Source organism: Bactrocera tryoni, chromosome 1 (assembly GCF_016617805.1).
Source record: "Bactrocera tryoni isolate S06 chromosome 1, CSIRO_BtryS06_freeze2, whole genome shotgun sequence".
NCBI lineage: Eukaryota > Metazoa > Arthropoda > Insecta > Diptera > Tephritidae > Bactrocera > Bactrocera tryoni.
Genome location: NC_052499.1, coordinates 77,578,369 through 77,593,784, shown reverse-complemented (window position 1 = coordinate 77,593,784; position 15,416 = coordinate 77,578,369). Strand labels below are relative to the sequence as shown.

The 15,416-nt window shown below is 35.6% G+C and overlaps 1 protein-coding gene across 4 annotated transcripts in view; it reads right to left on the bottom strand.

Moving 5' to 3' along the window:
• Nucleotides 1-5,892: 5,892 nt before the first annotated feature.
• Nucleotides 5,893-15,416, bottom strand: part of LOC120769634 (signal transducer and activator of transcription B) — a 60,399-nt gene continuing 50,875 nt past the window's right edge. The window contains exons 5-9 of one of the 4 annotated variants that reach the window (XM_040096748.1): nt 13,770-13,916; nt 13,443-13,527; nt 11,682-11,763; nt 10,779-11,599; nt 5,893-7,356 (exon numbers count right to left, since the gene is read on the bottom strand). In XM_040096748.1, coding sequence (XP_039952682.1) covers nt 6,954-7,356; nt 10,779-11,599; nt 11,682-11,763; nt 13,443-13,527; nt 13,770-13,916 — 1,538 coding nt within the window. In that variant the 3' untranslated portion in view covers nt 5,893-6,953. The remainder of the gene's footprint in view (nt 7,357-10,778; nt 11,600-11,681; nt 11,764-13,442; nt 13,528-13,769; nt 13,917-15,416) is intronic. The other 3 variants (XM_040096742.1, XM_040096762.1, XM_040096754.1) reach the window with 3 other exon arrangements.

Here is a 15,416-nt window from a genome sequence, read left to right as displayed (position 1 = left end):
CTTTGTTTGCTCGGAACAAAAACGTTATGAACGTAGAATCAATCTTTTGGACAAAGTATGGCAAAAGATATTGTATAAAAACAGAGAATATATAATTATATAAAAGATGTTATACAGGGTCCGGCACTTGAACTGTAACCAATTAAAAAAGCCATAAATTCGATTTGGAAAATTATTTTTATTTTTTTTAAGTACAAAATGAGTGAAAATAAACATAAATTCAGGACCAATGCACTTCTTCTCGATATGACCACCTTTTGCCTTAACTATGGCCTTGAGACGGTCAAAAAACGAATCGCATGCTTCCTGAATGTGGCTTGAGCATCTCGAGACTGGTGTATTTTTTACTTCGGACCTTGCTCTCCAAAATGACCCAAAGAGAATAATTCATTGAATTTGTATCTGGTGAACTCGAGAGCCATTGTGTGGTCGTAATGAAGTTCGGAACGTTGTTTTTCTGTCATTCTTGGTTCACTCGCTCTTTGTGAGACCGTGTTGAGTCTTGTTAAAACGTCCATGGTTTGCGACCGATATGTTTGTTTGCCCCCGGCTTCAAAGCAGCCTCCAGAACACTTTCCCGATAATACGTCGCATTTACTTTGACCATCTGCGGTTACAGCGGCCCAAACCATTATTTGTGGCGGGTGCTGCCTCCTGGTGGCCAACTGATGACTTAGATTCTCGTATGAACGGTCGGTCAAGTAAACCCTATCGTTTTGAGAGTTCACGAATTGCTCAATTGGAAAAAATTTTTTGTCAGAAAACACAATGTTTGGAATTTGACCGCTTTCAGCCAAGCGAAGCTACTGCTTCGCTCTTTCAAGTCTTACTTGTTGCTGCTTCGGTGTGAGATCATGGGCCTTTTGGAACTTATAAGGCTTGACCTTGAGCTCATTTTTCAATATGCGTCGGATGCTGCTGTCGGATATTTTCAGTTCTTTAGCCATTTGATTGGCACTTCGTCGCGGATTTCGCTCAAGTCGCTTCTTCACTTTCCGAACCATCTCACATTTTGATGACCACCTCCATGGCGTTTTGCGATGCTACCAGTATCATTGTAACGAGTGATGGTGCGATAAGCAAAAACTTTATTCACATCAAGGTGTTTGAGCTCACGAACAATTGCTGGCTGTGATTTTCCAGCTAAATATACAGCAATCACACTATTTCGTTTGAATTCCATCGCTAATCACTTTTTTTGCGTTCACTTTTGGCAAAACGCTTTTGTACACTTGTGAACAATACTCCGAACTGTCATTCAGCAAATTTATAAACAGCTGATTCTAGTGCGGCAGTTGCGAGAACGGACTGAAGTTGGTTACACTTCGAGTGCCGGACCCTGTATGAAGATTAGCTACATTCATGAATTAATTCACTACGAATCATGATTATTGAATGTAAAATGCAATCAGCGTGAGTTCTGAAGGGTTGACAGTGAACACGGAACTATTTACAATTGTGGGCCTTGCCTATGTCCGTCTAAAATTTAGCGACAGCAACGTCTCACACACACACTCGCGCAGATAATTTGCTGCCCAACAACAAAACTCACTTTGTTCGCACAAATATTCGAAGCTCCGTGCATTGCTCTTTTTCACACTAAAAACCGCGCCTGTAAATACAATTATGTGGGCGTGGCAGTGGGCCATGTTGCACTGTAAAGCGTATCCCCGCCACCATGAAAGCTGTGCCATTGTTGCACGCAATGTTGCACAAGTTTTACAAGTTTTAATCTTATTTAACTTGTTGTACATAAATTTAATATGTGTGACTTCATTTTTATGGCGGACTTTTCGCGCCAAAACCCATTCATGTGCGGCCATTGGAGCTGCGGCAAGCGCACAATTGCGACGGACAAATAGCTGTGATGCCCATGCAATGTAAATATATATATATGTAGTTCTTTACTTGTGTGAAATGCAACTATTTGAGGTAATAAAAGCAATAAAACAGGCGCTGACTAAGAAAGGGGTTGTGTGTCATTGTCTCCTCGTAGTCCTCTCACCATGTACTTTCTTCAATGAAGTATTGTAGCACAGATTTCCTTTATTGCCTATGTGGGTGTTCTCAGTTGTAAGAAATAATTTTAGTGGGTGGTAAATGTGTTCCTTAAACTCCCATAAGCCCAGTATAACAATTTCCATTATTCTGGTTATTTGTAATCGCCTCATAACACATTGAGGGCAAGATTTTCAAAGCTTTTCGAATCTGGAACTCCAGCAGAAGAGTAATTACCTCAAAGTGGGGTTTACTACGTCACATGGTCTACACAAATATCAACCGTACCGCACTAATATATGATGAGGTGGTTGTCTCTGTCGAAAAAGTATAGCAAGTCTAGCTGCTGTCTGGGGATTACGGCCGCAATGAAAACTACGTCTACTAAAGCTCTGAAAGTTATCCGGGACATTCTGTCAATACATCTACAAATGAACTATGAGGCAAGGCCAAGCGACTTATGATTTTAGGACATTGGAGTCACACTCGGCTAGATGGTAAGTAATAAAAAAGCTTTGAAAATTCCATACAACCTTACTTAAAAAGCTGAATATCTCGAAAAGTATTAATGATAGCGATTTTGACGTCGAACATTTTTTGTAGCAAATACAATTTTCTACAAGTTTGTAATGAACATTTTTTCTATAGCTCTTGTCATTTACGAGATTTATAGAAAAAAATGCGAATTTCGTGAAAAAGCCAGGTTTATAGCCCCGTACTACCTCGCCGGTGTGAGTTACGACTTTGTTGCACTGGGCACTTTTGTAAAGTGAACAATTCTGAGAAATATGCGTCTAAAGTCAAAGCGATGCCAAAAAATACCTCTGAACTGTAGGAATTTAAAGATATAAAATCACAATTGTAGTGTATTTTCTATGGAAAATTTGTACATGCCTTGGTCCAGTTCTTAATGTTAATATTAAGGGCTAAAATTTTCAGGAAATTTTTTAGGGTATTTCAAAGGAAACTTCGTGCCGGGACTGAAAAAAATTTAATAATTCAAAAAAAAAAAAGAAAAACACCCTAATATATATATATTAAAAGGAAAAATAAATTATTATTCAATTTGCTCTGTAATTTAAGGTATTAAGTTATATAAAATGCAATTATATTAAATATAAAAATAACAACCCAATTTCGGTTTTTAAATTATTCAAGATTTTCTGAGTGTGTTCTAATATGAGCAAAAGATATAAGACTTTATTCAAAATTTTAAAGTTCTTAAGGGGTCTGTAGGGTAATCTGGCCTGTTTTTTTTGACATTTTTTTTTGTCATAGAAATTTTTACTCTTCAATAGAACTTTTTTCACATATCATGAGTTATATCGTGTATAATATATGGTATATATTTTTTCGGAATTTTTTGATGACACCTGTCGGAGAAATGGCTGGGTAAATGAGATGCGTTTTTCACTGGCGAACACGATTTCTCATGTTTGGATCATCTGAAACACAAAAACCCAATTTTTTCTTAAAAAGTACGTGAATGGTTATCGTCCCTTCTAGAATAATGAAAAAATGTTCATAAATAAAATAGTTTTTTTTTTTATTTTTCTAAATTTTTTTTACATAAGTTTTGTCATAACATTGTCAATAAATTATAAAAAATTATTAAACTAATATGGACGACAGCCAGGCGTTTTATGAACATTTAAAAAAAAACTAAGCAAATCGGTTGAATAGTTCGACCGGAATCATGTCCGCCTGTTTAACAAACGTGTGTGTTTGAGAAAAAAGTCATTTAAAGTTTGAGGTGTGTACTCCGAGCGCTCCGAACGTCGAGCGGTATTATTATTTATGGGCCTTTTTCGAAACCTTCAAATGGTAACGTGGGCTTCTACATTAATTCTAAGGGTATAAAGGAACAGAAAATACAAAAAAAAAAAATTTTAAACGATTACCCTTCTGACCCCTTAAATTGTTCTTCAAAATCTATGTCGTCCCACTTAAAGTAACCTTGGCGCCAATCACTTCGAAACAGTTCTTAAAGTTAATTTCCGGAATAGCCTACAATGCGCTTTGCCAATCAATTGACTCAAAATGGTTTCCCCGGAGCGGTCGTTTGAGTGTAATGAAGAGATAAAAGTCACACGGAGTTAAATCAAGCGAATACAATCAATTGAAAATTTTACGAAAAACTCAATCACAATCAATGCAGTATTCGACGGTGCATTAGCAAAAGTTGTCGTTCCATAATTCCGGCCTCTTTTTACGTATAGCTTCGCGCAAACCACACATTTCATTCAAATAGCATTCTTTGTTCACTGTTTGGCCCATCGGGAAGAATTCGAAGTGCACCTCAATAATCGAAGAAAATAACCTTAAATTTTGATCTGCTTTCACGTGGTTTTTTCGGCTTCGGCTCATCTTTGCGACGATATTTAGCCAATTGATCGTCTGTTTCATCGCCAGTAATAATACATTTCATGACATCCTGGTAGTCGGAAAGCATTGTTTCACAGACGTTAAAAATTAAGTGATTTTGAAACCAATCGTTCCATCACTATCCTTAGGCACATATGAGCTTTTAAAATAGTTTTTACTCATCCTTTCGATATTACAACGATGCCAGTACAACCTCTGACTGTTAATCTTCGATTCTCAAGCACAAATTCCTTTGTTTCTTTTCCTTTGATGTTGGTCATCGGTTTTTGTTGATAGCTGTCTTAGAGGTGCTCCGTCGTCAGCGCGTTCTTGACTTCATTGAATAATTTGTACCAATGAAAAACACCAACTCGCGACAAACAATTAACACCGGAGGTCTTTTCTAAAATTTTGAAAGGTTCCGCAAATAAAATTTAATAGAACTTCACTCATCGTAAAGGTCACCCAGTGTACTTAATGTTCTTCATAAAAATAAAAGTATACTAAACACTAATGATTATTTTGACACTGACAGTCATACCATCCTAGAAAGAAAATATTTCGACGAGTGGGTGTCCGCGCGAAATATAAATTAAAAAGTCTTATTATTTTTTGCCCATAGGCAAATGTTACACGATATTTTTCTTCCCAATGTGATGCTCATTTGTCGGAACCGCAGATACAAGTATAGCTATCCTACAAATTAAAGGATCGGAAGTGCGTGTTTCAAAACTTTTTCATTTGACGAGATGTCTTTAAGAAATTTGTCAGGGATTTAAGACACAGATCAATCTCCGTACAAATTTTACAAATCGGATCAAATTTCATGATAAAAAATGGATTAATTTTACGCATTTCGATTTTAATAAAATTGTTCCTAATATCATATATATTCATGATATAAATTAGTTAAAGTAACCCTCAGACTTATCACACTGATCACATATGTATGTACGTGACAAGCACACGCTCATTCAGAGAATATACTTTACATTCTCTGCTCTGACTAGGCAACCAAAAACTCATAGCAGACAACGCAAGAAAATTTTATTTCCCACATATCCAGGCACACATACATATGCCTACCTACAAAGTCACCGCGTGTTGCATAGCAAAAGGCGCAAGCGGTGCGTGTCTCTGCTAATTGAGAACTCGACGTGTCAACAGTTACCAGCAACTTATTAATTATGTTTTACTGCTTTATTGTAATATTCTATCACAAAAAAATTAATTTAAGTAAACTATTTATGGTGTCAAAGTGATTTTATAAGGCTAGAAGCGTTTATAAGTCAACAATCTAACGAATAAACGAATACTAATCTTCTGCGTACTATTCAGATCTAAATGTCAGCAGCGCCCTCTGAGAGCGCATAGTAAAAATATTTTAAGGTTGCTGCGCACATACCCTGTAGGAAGTCGAAGTCAAATTACAAAAAACCAGTTCTATTGCTTTTTGGCCCAGTTAGTTGACAATTTTAGCGACTTTTAAGCAAGAAGCGTGCAAAATTAGACAAAAACACAATTTAAAAATTGTTTTTTAACTCAAAAATAAAATATTTATTATATTGTTTATATAGTAATGGCACTTAAAATATCTTATTTTGCATATTGTAGTTTCTATTATACGCGCTAGCTTATACAAATATATATGCATGTATATAGTATTTAATGTCATTATATATAATATGTTTAAAATATTCATATTTAATATTTTTCAAATTGTTTTTATATCATGTATGTACTTTATTACGTAATGGTTTTAGTTTAAAATTTTTTTCATTTTAATTTTATGATTTTTTTTTCAGAAATTTGAAATGATTTTGGGGAAAAATTTATAATATTTAAACAGAATTTGTATATAAGCATATTTATAATTTTTTCTTTCAAATACAAAGATAAATTTTTACAGTTACACAAAATGATCAGCAAAAACATTTAATTTGCAACGAATTTCAATTTTTGTTCGTATGTTTCCAAAAAAAATTGTTTAGGGGTTTTCAAAAACGCATACATACACTACTTGACCATAGAGTCTATTGTAAAATATTATTTTTTATTATTTTTAGTAACAAACTACTTGGGTAAATACAAACTGGAGTTATGTAATAATAATTATGGACGATTTTCCAAATGCAAAACGCAAGTCAAATATATAAAGCACAAACTACACATATACATATGGACGAATTGCACACTAACACATACACAAAAAATGCAAATGCGAATGCGTTAACGAGTGTTAATAACAATTACGAGTATACTTATGCGCAAAAATTATGCAAAAAACTATGCCGTTATGGACGTTCATGAGTGAAGTCGTCGCAACACTTCGTTTGTATTCGAGTGTGTTTCGTATATCAATCAACACTTCGTTTGTATTCGAGTGTGTTTCGTATATCAAGATTCGAGTTTCGTTTACCGACGCTTTCGGCTAAAATAGGGATTCATCGTCTACGCCCACGCTCCACCCGCCGCACGCAGTGGCAATGATGTGTATGCAGGCGTGCGCATTGGTATGTGGCATGTGGCCGCCGCTGCTGCAGTCAGAAATGCGTGACGCGTACACGTCGCTTGGTGGCCGTCAGCTAGAACTATAAATCCGTTATGGGTCCAGCAACGCTCAATTTGGTTGGCGATTGCCCGACACAACCGATGCTGCTGCTCGCCGTGGCGATCGTATGCGCTTTGTGTTGCATTTGATGTGGCATGATCACCGCCGCCGCCGCCGCCGCCGATGTTGCTGATGACATTGCCGTTGAGTGTGTTGTTGGTGGTGGCAATGCGCTGCTTGAGTTGTTGGTAGTGCAAGGGTTAATGTTATAAGTGTAACCAGCAACGTAGGGATTTACAACCACACCGTTACCAGTACTACCTGTACCGTTAGTTAGTTTATATGCAACACTTGCGTTTGGATAATGGGATGCATTGTTGTTGTTGGTCGCATTGTTGGCTGTATTGGAATTTAGACGTAGTGTTTTTACCATATGCTCAAGCCTAAAATGAGAGAGTCAGTAAGAGCATACGGAAAAAATACAAGTGAGGTTAGAAACGTACACGGAAAAGTCGGTTAAATTACTTTTTAAATGTAAATGTTATTACTACATACTTGGATTGTATATTTAAGGAGGAAAGTGCATAACAAGCTGAGGAAATGTGAGTATATTTATGTATGTTTGTATGGGTGTGCATGTACAACGAGTATGTGTGCGGTTTTTTGGGTTATTTTGTGGCCTTGTGGCATGCCGCAAATGCAGTGGAATGCTTTTGTGTTCTTGTTAGTTCTGCTAACCATTTCATTGTAAGTGTATGTGTGTGTGTTTTAGTTTTTTAGTGTTAGTTTATTACAAACAAAAATATTACAAAAAGAAAAACAAAAAAAAAATAATGACAATAAATTGCAGCTTAAAATTATTTTGTTCATATAAAGCATGCAGCTTAACTTTAAATAAAATTTAATTAATTTATAAAAATAATTAGAAGAAAAATAAATTTGGAACTAATTTAAGTTTTGATTTAACTACATAAGGCATAATATTTTTTACATGCAAAATAAATATTTATACTAAGAACATATGTGTATACATACATATGTGTGTCTGTACATATTTTTTTTATTAAATCTTATACAAATTACTATTTAAAATAATAACTAATTTGGAAATTGTAGTCTATTACATTTTTTCGGCTAAAAAAACTTAATATTTATAATGGGTATCTACGTAACTGCCATAAAAGCCAGTGATTTACATACATACATATTTAGCAAATTTAAATTTTTTTTAATTAAAACAAAGTAAAATTTAATAAAAAATAATTAAAAAATTAAAATTTTCCGTGGAAATCAGTTAAAAAAAATAAAAAATATTAAAAAAATAAAAATATTAAAAAAAATAAAAATATTAAAAATAAAAAAATTAGAAAAATACATAAATTAGAAAAAATAAAATAAATAACATTGTATAATAATTTTAATAAATTTAAAAATAATTTTTAAAGGCAACAAATAATCCGAGCTAAATTTTAAGTATTTGGCTTTCTTGTGCAACCAAGCCGGCGCTGAACTTTGGTTGGTGGTTTTGTTTTTTGATCATATACATATGTATGTACATACATATACATAGTATGTGTATATTATATTCAAAATTTTGTCATCATTCTTGGTTTTAAATATTTTGAGGTTAAAAATGGTCTCTATATTTTTCCTAAAATACACTATATATGATTAATAACCGCACTTTGTGTCTTTAAAATTTGTTTGGTTGAAAAAAAAAACAAATAATAACGGCCCCAGTGATGAATTTTGAAAAAAAAAATAAAATTGTATTTTTTGCATATTTCGAAAGTAGGTTTTTACCCTGAAAAAGTCCATAATCAAATTTTAAATGAAGATTTCGAATATTTTTTTTAATTACAGGCTTGTAAAATGTAGCAGTTGCTGTTGTTGAAGGGACAGAAAACAGCCACCTAAGCAGTCCTTATTGGATAAAAAACCGGGACCGTTCCGGTTAGCTTGACCCGACTGTTGTGAGAACGATGTATGTATAATGTGGTCGGCCAGTTCAATCAGCTCGATCAGTTTATCTCTAAATGCGTTTTTCTTGAAACAAGTTTGTTTTTAACTCAAAATCGTATTTTGGTAAGAAAATTATGAAGAGAATTTTCTTCAACTTTCTTTTAAAAACAATGCAATTTTGTAATTTTTAATTTTTTTTAAATTTTTTTTTTGTACAGAATATACTTTTTAATACTGTTTTTTTCGGTTCATCCAATGTAGAGATCGGAATTAATGCAGCGGTCAAAGAGCTTTTTTTCAGCACCCTCGACGATCACTTATCCAAATCCCTTACCCAAATTTATTTCAAGAATGTTTTCTGCCGCTATAACAAATCGCTTATCCGCCGATCTTTGGCGATCCATTCCCACGACAGTAGGGTCTAAATAACAGGAAAGGACCTGGACGTTTTTCCGGTCAAAGAATTGTCAACTCGGCACGATTACTCAAAATTAAAATTTAAGAATGTTTTCTGCCGCTACAACAACAACAATGCACCAAATCTTAAAATATTTAAAACAAATCGTCTTTTTAGACCAAACAATGTCGCATACAAAGAAAAAAAATTGTAGTTTTTAGAAAAAAATTCTTGCGGAAATATTAACAGGCGCTTTTCAACAAGCTTACTAAAGAATTTTTTTTTTTTGAGAGCCAATTTTAAAATAAATTAAAATAATAGAACTTTGTCGACCGAAATTATAATGAAAATGTGGGATATATCTCATTTGGAAATACTATTAAGCAGCTTTAGTTCTCTTGATATCGAATTAAGTTCTTTTGAAGAAACAAAAATTGAGTAAACCTGAATGGCAACAAGTTGCGAGAAACGATGTAATAGAAACCACTCAAATTGAAAAAAAATTGACTTTTGGTTATAAAATGTTTAAATATTGGTTATACAGTGGATATATCAGCAGAAAATTTTATGCTACATACATATATGTTATATGATGTAGTGAATCGTAAGCAATAAAAAATGAATTTAAAAGTTGTTTTGCATTTTAGGTGACAAAATGTAGATATAGAAATTAAAAAAAAAATATTATTGCCTTAATAATCAAAGATTGGCTTCCATGACCAATGAAGCGACAATGGCGTACTCAACTCATTGTTTACTGATAAATCATAATTGTCCTCTCTTAAGCAAATACTAAACTGCTTGCAACAAATAACTAGGTAACTGGGTAAACTATATATGGACTAACCGATTCGGACAAAGAACAAAAAATATTTTAATAAAATCAATATTTGCTTGAAATATCAATTTCGTTTGACTCATTGGTGATAATAATAATATGAAATAAGAATAACTACAATAAGTACGAAATTATTAAAAATAATACAAAAAAGTGCCGGTTTTATGTACAAAGGTATAACCAGAACTAGCGAAATATTGCTTAGAGGTTGTCCTACAAATAATATATTATTAATTATTGTGAAAACTTATTGGATTGACAAGAGAAAAAATTTAACCAATTTTGCTTCACTTCCTTTATGTTCGATTATTTGTTGCTATAAATTATTATAATAATTATAATACTTGCAATGATGCAATAACTCTGAAGTATTGGAAACGTCAATTATTTTATTTTAATTTTTTTAATATTGTATTACTTAATTAAATTTTTTCTTGTCAACCAAAAGCAAATAATGAAAATAGTGTAGGCAAATACTGGCTTAATTACAGCATGTTGCATGCAACAAGCGCGCAACAAATATACATATGTATATACATTTCATATTAATGTAAAATATAAAATTAAAAGTAACATTAAGCCATAAATCAAACAAATAAGAATAAGAAAACAACTATCTTTGTGCCACACAACATTTCACTAAAGTGTATGCAAGCAATTAAACCCACGCAATGACACGATTATCGGCCTCCTTACGCGCTGCCACCGCATCCTGCAACTCCTGCTGCAGCTCCTGTGACGACAGTTTGCTATCGTCGTCCGCCTCATTGCCAGCATCCTCATCAGCGTGTGTCGCAGCCACGGCAGCGCCACTTACTTCCTCGTGATATTCACCGTTACGCTTCGAGCCGTCGATTTGTGGCACTTTTCGGCCCTTCTTTTTGCGCATTTTGACCGCCTCCTCCTCGGCCGGTGTTGATATCAACGCAAAGTTTGGCGGCGACATCAGCTGTTGACCGCTGGCCATTGCAGCGTTACCGTTAGGCATGGCTGTTACTGTACAAATGCCTACGCCACTGGCACCACTGCTGCCACTGTTACGCGCAGCAGCACCGGTGCCAACCACACCACCACCACAACTACCCGCTCCCACGCTACCGCCACCATCCGAGCTGGAGAACGAACTGCGCAACTCAGTGGTGCGTCTATCACTTACGGTCACCATGTCCGCGGCGGTGGCACGCTGCTGCGTGGCCGCCTCAACGATATGCAAGCGCTCGTCCTGCTCATCCACGGTGAGCGCAACGGTTGGCGGTTGATGGTGTATGGTGCCGTAATGCAGATTCATCGATTGTGAGCGTCGTGCCGGCGCTGTTGGAAAGGATTTGCGTTGTGTGCGCAGTGTTTCATTCTCGTAGATGATGTCGGGTGCGTTGCGCTGGTTGAAGAGATTCGTCAACATTTGACGCATGTACTTGTTCTCCGCCTCGAGGTGTGTAATGCGTTTGTTGGACTCTTTGCGGTCGGCGCGCAGATGATGGACTTGAGACTGAAAGAAGAATGGAATAAAATGACATATAGGATGGTTAGATTAGAGTAAATATGCGCGTTAGTATGTATTTTTAACTAACCTTTAGCTCTTCAATGTCGCGCATCATGCGCAAGTTGCTCTCATTAAACGACCATTGACGCTCTTCGACCATCGCTTTTACCCTGAAATATTAAGAATGGGTGTTATTGTGTTTTGACATTTTGTATAATTAAAAATCAGGATGGAATCATGTGTAGAAGTTCACGCAAGTGGAGAAAGTTCTCTAATTGCCATTCAATTGGTAGTGGCCAGAAATGATTCTTTTACATACGGCTCAAGCAGCTCACGACGGTCCTAGACGAAGAACATCCGTTTGAAGCCGAGCTAAAGTGAGAAGGCGAAGCAACTCCACAGGGTTGTGCGCTGGGTTTGGGACCCGTGACGTAAAAAAAACGCTCCCAATGAAAAATTGCCAACAGTCTCGGAAGAGAAACCATCTTTTGATGACGACCATGGCAAACGCATTAAGGATAACTTTTTAAGGGCATGACCTGGATGTCAGGTGCCTTAATTGAGAAGCTGCCGCTGCGCAGATGACTGATGTCTTGCTTTCCTTTATGCCAGGGTGGGCAAGGATGTTATCTTTGGCACAACAGTCGGTAAATTCAGCCTCCACGAGGAAACATCCCCAAATGGGTTGAGGCTGATCGACTTCGCCGGAGCCCAAAATATGGTTATCTGTAGTACTATCTACCAGATTTTCACCGCTTTATGCCGCTATGGTATGGTGGTATCCTCACAAAACTAATACGGCTGTATAAACTGACTTCGAGCAATATCAAAACCTCCGTCAGTATCGGGAAAGACCTCTCCAAACTTTTCGGTATCAAATGAGGTTCATACAAGGCGACTTTCCTATCATGTGACTTTTTCAATCTATTTCTGGAGAAAATAATTCGAGCTGCAGAGCTAAATAAAGAAGGTCTTCAATAAGAGTGTACAACTGCTGGCGTATGCCAAAGACTTCGATATCATTGGTCTCAGCAACCGCGCCGATAGTTCTGCTTTCTCCAGAGTGGATAAGGAAGCGAAGCGTATGGGTCTAGTCGTGAATGAGGATATCGCACACGCGACTGGGCTCCCACGTCAGTGTTGACAGTCATAACTTCGAAGTCGTTGATAATTTCGTCTATCTAGGAAACAGCATCAAAACTAATATCACTCTTGCCAACAGGTGTTACTTTAGACTGAGTAGACAATCGAAAAGTAAATTCCCTCCCTCCACGAACAAAGACCATACTCTACAAGTCACTTATCATTCCCGTCCTACTATGTGATGTAGAAATATGGACAATGACATCATCTAATGAGTCGACCTTAGGAGTGTACGAGAGAAAGGTTTTGCAGAAGATTTCTGGTCCTTTGCGCATTAGTAACGACGAATACCGCAGTCGGTGGAACGATGAGCTGTACGGTATACGACGACATTGACATAGTTCAGCGAATCAAGAGACGGCAACTGCGCTGGCTAAGTCATGTTGAAGTCATGAGAAAACTACAGCTTTGAAGGTTTTCGACTCAGTACCCGTCGGTAGAAGCAGAGGAAGAGGGAGACCAAATACAGAAAGATCTGACTGCACTTGGTATTTAAAAAAAGAAACGACTAGCGCGACGTTGTTAACTCAGCTATAATTATGGAAGTGGTGTCTACGCCAGTAAAGAATAAGAAGAGTAACAATACTCAGCCATTTCAAATAAATTATGGAAATATTTAAAAATAATGTTTCTAAGCCGGCTAAGCTACCTTATTTTCAGTGCATTTTAAAGCATAATATATCTCTCGTACTCATTTTTCACTTACCGATTTAATAGCGCATCTTCGCGCACACGAGCGGCCTCTTTCACCTCACGAACCACGTCGGTCATCATACCTGGGGTGTATGCGCCTAGAAATATGCAGCATTATGTGAATTTAAGAAAATATGCAACAAAATCGTGAAATCAAAATACTGGTGTGTTGTTGGCGTTGTAGTACGAAAACCAAACCAAGTTTTACAAGAAAAACGAAACATAATTTCAAAATACTCGTACTCAAATAGAAAAGCCAAAACAAAAATTTATTTTTGAAAATTAAAAAAAGATATTTGGAATACAAATAAAAAAAGAAACATTACATTGGACAACATACCTGAATGATAAGTTGGCGCTGGACTTTGCATACCACCAAATCCACCGCCAAATACCATGGGCTGACTGTGCGTACTTAATCCACTCAAGCTATCTCTACGGTGTCTCAAACCCCAATTGGGTGCGTGCTTTAAAGCTTCAATATCAACTAAAGAGTTTGTTTTTGGAATTTTTTTTGGATTTAGTTTTATTTGATTTTTTATTGCCAAGATCGATACGATAAGAGAGAGGAAGAGAGTAAGAAAAGAACAAAAAGGGAAGACATAGAAACAAATAATAATTAAAATACAAAAACAGAAAATAAATTAAAAGTACAATTACAACAATAAATACATAACAGACTACTAAATTACAATGCTAAATGGCACTTATTTACAACTACAAATACAAATACAACTAGAGTCACGCTGACGTTGGAAGGGGCGTAAATAGAGATAGTGTACATAAAATAAAATTTTATTTTTGCAATTTAAAGCGGCGAGTAAACGCTGTGTAGCTTTGTATTTAATTGATAACTAAGCTCAAAACAAATATTTACTTGCAGTTGCACGCTTATGAATAGTTAAATACTGCTTAGCAAAGCTAATGAGCTGTGAAAGTGCGGATGCTACAGACATATACATGTGTATATATTAGGGTGGGCAAAATAAGTAATATTATCGTTTGGTGCTATGAAAAATTGGTTTTAAGTCACCGCTACCAAAATCTCGTCAAGTATGAATGAGTTATTTTCAAGTAGTTGGAAGCGAGAAATGAATTTTTCTGATCTTATAATGAGAAAAATATCTCAAATTTTACGGTGCTAGACCTTTTCGTTACAACTAAGAGCTCATGCTCGAAAAGATTTTCTTAGAGGTGTCTAAGAACCTATTTTTCAGGGTGACAGCAAAAAAAATTTTTTTTGAACCACCCTAATATGTTGTATGAGTATTTATGTACCATATACACAAGGTAGTAGAAAAGTCAGAAATAACTATGCCGTAATTACTATTTTTCAGAATATCAAGCGCAAAATTTTTTTTGAACCACCCTAATAAGTTGTATGAGTATATACTAAATATACAAAGTAATATAAAAAGTGAATAAATAACTGTGCCGTAATTAATTTGCTTTCGTAAATTATCTTTGCTGATGTGAGATAAAGAATCTTTATTGTAAGTCTAAGATCAGAAAAGACAATTGCAAAACGAGATAAGAGCCCAGAGTTCAATTGAAGCAAATCTGTTTCAGTTTATTAAAAATAATTAAGTTGTTATTGTGGTAGATTAACTGTAATTTCAATTAAATGTTTACTAAATGCATTCGGTCTTATCCATTATTACAAATGTTGTCTTATTTCTAACCAAAATCGAATTTTGAGGGATAGTTATATTCCAGAAATAAAAAACCATGCCGTTTCAATGAGTTTCAACCTCACTTTCATCTTTTTTTCACCTTTTTTAAGGCCCACTTTTGTAAGATCGTTCTCCTAACCTGAACCTGCAACAACTTAATCTAGCCTTAGACTGCTTTTTATGCCCTGAACATGGCGTATTACATAAGTTTGCCACTAAGTTCATCTGTCTGTCTATACTATATATACGAACTAGCCCGTCAGTTTTTGGGATATCAATCTGACATTTTGCCGACATCGGACCCCCATAGAACA